The 2,924-nt window shown below is 42.9% G+C and overlaps 1 protein-coding gene across 1 annotated transcript; it reads right to left on the bottom strand.

The window, feature by feature from the left end:
* Positions 1-548: 548 nt before the first annotated feature.
* On the bottom strand, positions 549-2,082 carry LOC100304258 (putative RING zinc finger domain superfamily protein). The gene is made up of 2 exons (NM_001165701.1): positions 1,872-2,082; positions 549-1,673 (listed from the first exon to the last, which is right to left on the bottom strand). Exon 2 carries the CDS (start codon positions 1,668-1,670, stop codon positions 741-743), a length of 930 nt encoding a protein of 309 aa, NP_001159173.1. The 5' UTR covers positions 1,671-1,673; positions 1,872-2,082; the 3' UTR covers positions 549-740.
* Positions 2,083-2,924: the final 842 nt, after the last annotated feature.

The raw sequence follows: 2,924 nt of genomic DNA, 5'->3' as shown, positions 1-2,924 counted from the left end.
AAAAGAACGGCGAATAGGAGAGAATATGGATATGGATCAGGAACTCAGGATGCAGATTCATATAAATGAGAATGGATTTTTTAGGACAATACAGGGAAATATATGTTCACAAAACTATAAATAAACCAATAACAGTGAGCAGAAAGAGTTATTTTTAATTTATATAATGTTTCTGTTGATGCATGTAGCTATGTCAGTTTTGAGACTTAGTTTCTAATTAATGAATCCACTAAGGGCTGAAATTCAGATGGTTACAGGCATTACAGAACTTTTATAGGTATCAACTGAACAGTTCATAAATAAAAGATCTGGCTATGCATAAAGATATCTACATTGATCTCACAAGTGATAAACTACGCTCACACAACGTGATAACTTACAGAACTAGACTGGCCTTCTCTTGCAGCAAATCTGGCATGCTCAGCGTCTTGCTCATGTAATGTCCAGGCTATTGTCGTATCAGTCTACAAGATGTCAGCAATGGAAAAGCTATTTGTTACATCAGCATCAACTAATCAGAAGCATGCACACAAAAGGCAAGATCACTTAAGATGAAAAAGACACCAAAATGAAACAGAAACATTAAGGAGATGTTTGGTTTGATGAATCACTACATTCAAGATGAGGTGGTGCATTACTGCATTATAAGTCTATCACACAAATTTGATGGGATAAACTCATTCCTCATGTTAGTACGAACTAACTAACTATGATGAAGAATGAGGTGGTGATGGATTAACTTATTCCATTCCACAAATTAAACAAAAAAATTGAGTGAGAAAATAACGGATTAGCTTATTTCTCAAACCAAACACCCTATAAGCTATAAGGCTTGAGTAGTCCAGTGTAACAACCGCTTCGGAATGCTGAGATCCTAGCTGTTGCTGATTGAGCTGCTCCTGAAGTCTGCGGGCAAACATCTCATCAGTTTCAATCTGCCTGGTTCTCGACTGATGCTCATCAGGAAGTGGGAAGTTCAGCCCTTTGACCTTCGACAGCCATGACGGGCTAGTATCTTCGACAAGAAAATAATCACAGCTACGTGCAGACACAGACCTTTGAGAGAAGGTTTCATCCTCATTATCTTTCATGCTAGTATCCCTGGAGCACCACAGTGGGCTGACATCACCAGGGCTTGCACCAAGAATACCCTTCCAGTGGTCACTCGATGCTGCAGAATCACTGTGAAGCTGAGGCATCCCTCGCAGTTCATATGTCTCATCAAACCCCTTCCTCTCTGACCCTAGACGCGGCATGGGGGTTGAGTTAGTAAGCTGATCACCCCGGTCACCCCAACTACCCCAACACCCAGCTCCATTGTTCCCACCGTCTCCAGCCTTGCACTTGCTCATCAGTGCGCTCCACGGACCACTCCCAGATCCCAGGACGCGGCCAGCAGCACCGAGCAATTCTCCACTGTGCTTCGGAGGCCCCGCGCTCTCCCCCTCGACGGCCTTCTCCTTCCCTTTCTTCAGCGCGTCACTGGGGTGACGCTGTGGCTTCGCCGCGCCCGCTTGCTCGAAGAGGCTGTCCAGGGCGCTGGAACCTGTCTCGCCACCCCCGCGATTAGGGTCTGCACCCGGCTGTCGAGAAGGGCGCTTGTGATCGGGCGAGTGCGCCGTCACCTCGCCCTCGGAGTCGGAAGACAAATCAAACACCTGCACCTCCATCCCCTGCAAAAAGTGGGCAAAATTACATGAGGATCGGAGGCGAGCTCAACGCGAAAAAAAGGGAATAAACTCCACCAAGCACGAAAAAGACGAAAAACAAAAATAAGTGGATGCATCCATGTCAGAAGAGAAGAGAGTTATGGAATCCATTGCTTGCAGAAACGAAAATGGGAAAAGGGAGAACCGAAACGAACTCTTTACCAATGAGGTAAAATACAGATGCCGAATTCGTATAGATCCAAGCCGCCGTGTACTTGTCGAGGAGAGAAGGGGAAGGAGGAGGGCAACGAACTACGCGAGAAGAATTCGAGGTGAGGCGGGGGCTCGGCGATGCGCTCTGCAGCGCGGTGAGACTTCGCGAGGAACAAAGGAACTGGAAGCCGGAGGGTGCTCCGGGCCCACCAGGATCTCGGGAAGGTTGAGGAGCAGGGGAGGAACGTGGAAGTTGGAACGGTGGAACTAGTGCAGTTCAAATGTTTCTTTAAAATTTGTTTGAGAAAAATAAAAAAATAGAGTATAATTCAAATACGATCCGACATTTAAATTTTAGAGCCTGAAATTTAGATCCATAGGTGGAACAAGGCCCGAGGGCCGAGGCCGTGATCTTTTGGCTTCATGTCTTTGGTGACTTGTGCCTTCTTTGAAAGCAACTATATTAGCCTCTATTCTAACCATTATTTCTATGCATCTATACTTTCTAATATAATTTTAGGATTTTCAAACATGTCACTCAAATTTTGTAAAAGTAGCCATCTAATTTTGCAAAATTCTGAGATTGTCCCTATATTTGACTACCTCATCGTTATGAGATTCTCTTCCTACATAATGTTAGTCCTCAACCATTTTCTATATACACTTCTCTTATACATGGGATCCCAGGGGAGGGATGAGAAATGGTCCAGATAATTTTGTCCATTGAATTGAGTGAGCGTGTGAGAGAGAAAGTTATTCAACGATATGAATTGTTGTTTTTTATGGTGTGTTAAGTTTTGGTGCAATTTGTTTAGTGGATTTAATGAAGGTTATAGGGGTAGAGATGATTTGGTTGGATGAGTTTTACAAAGTTCAAGCTGACAGATTATATAATGGTACAGATAAATCAGTTAATTAGTACATATTTATCATTTTTATATTTTTTTAAAAAATATACAATATTTGCATTTGTAGTATCATAATGCATATTATTATTATGTCATAAGGCTTAATTAGGATATAAATGGTATAATTAATGTATAACATGCTCTCCGTGTGTGT

This window comes from Zea mays, chromosome 3 (genome assembly GCF_902167145.1).
Source record: "Zea mays cultivar B73 chromosome 3, Zm-B73-REFERENCE-NAM-5.0, whole genome shotgun sequence".
In the NCBI taxonomy this organism is placed as follows: Eukaryota; Viridiplantae; Streptophyta; class Magnoliopsida; order Poales; family Poaceae; genus Zea; species Zea mays.
Note: the sequence above shows the minus strand (reverse complement) of the source record. Positions and strands in the feature narration are given on the sequence as shown.

What these genes read in the sequence shown, in the direction of transcription:
- LOC100304258 (NM_001165701.1), bottom strand. Translation starts at nt 1,670, where the DNA reads ATGGAGGTGCAGGTGTTTGATTTGTCTTCCGACTCCGAGGGCGAGGTG.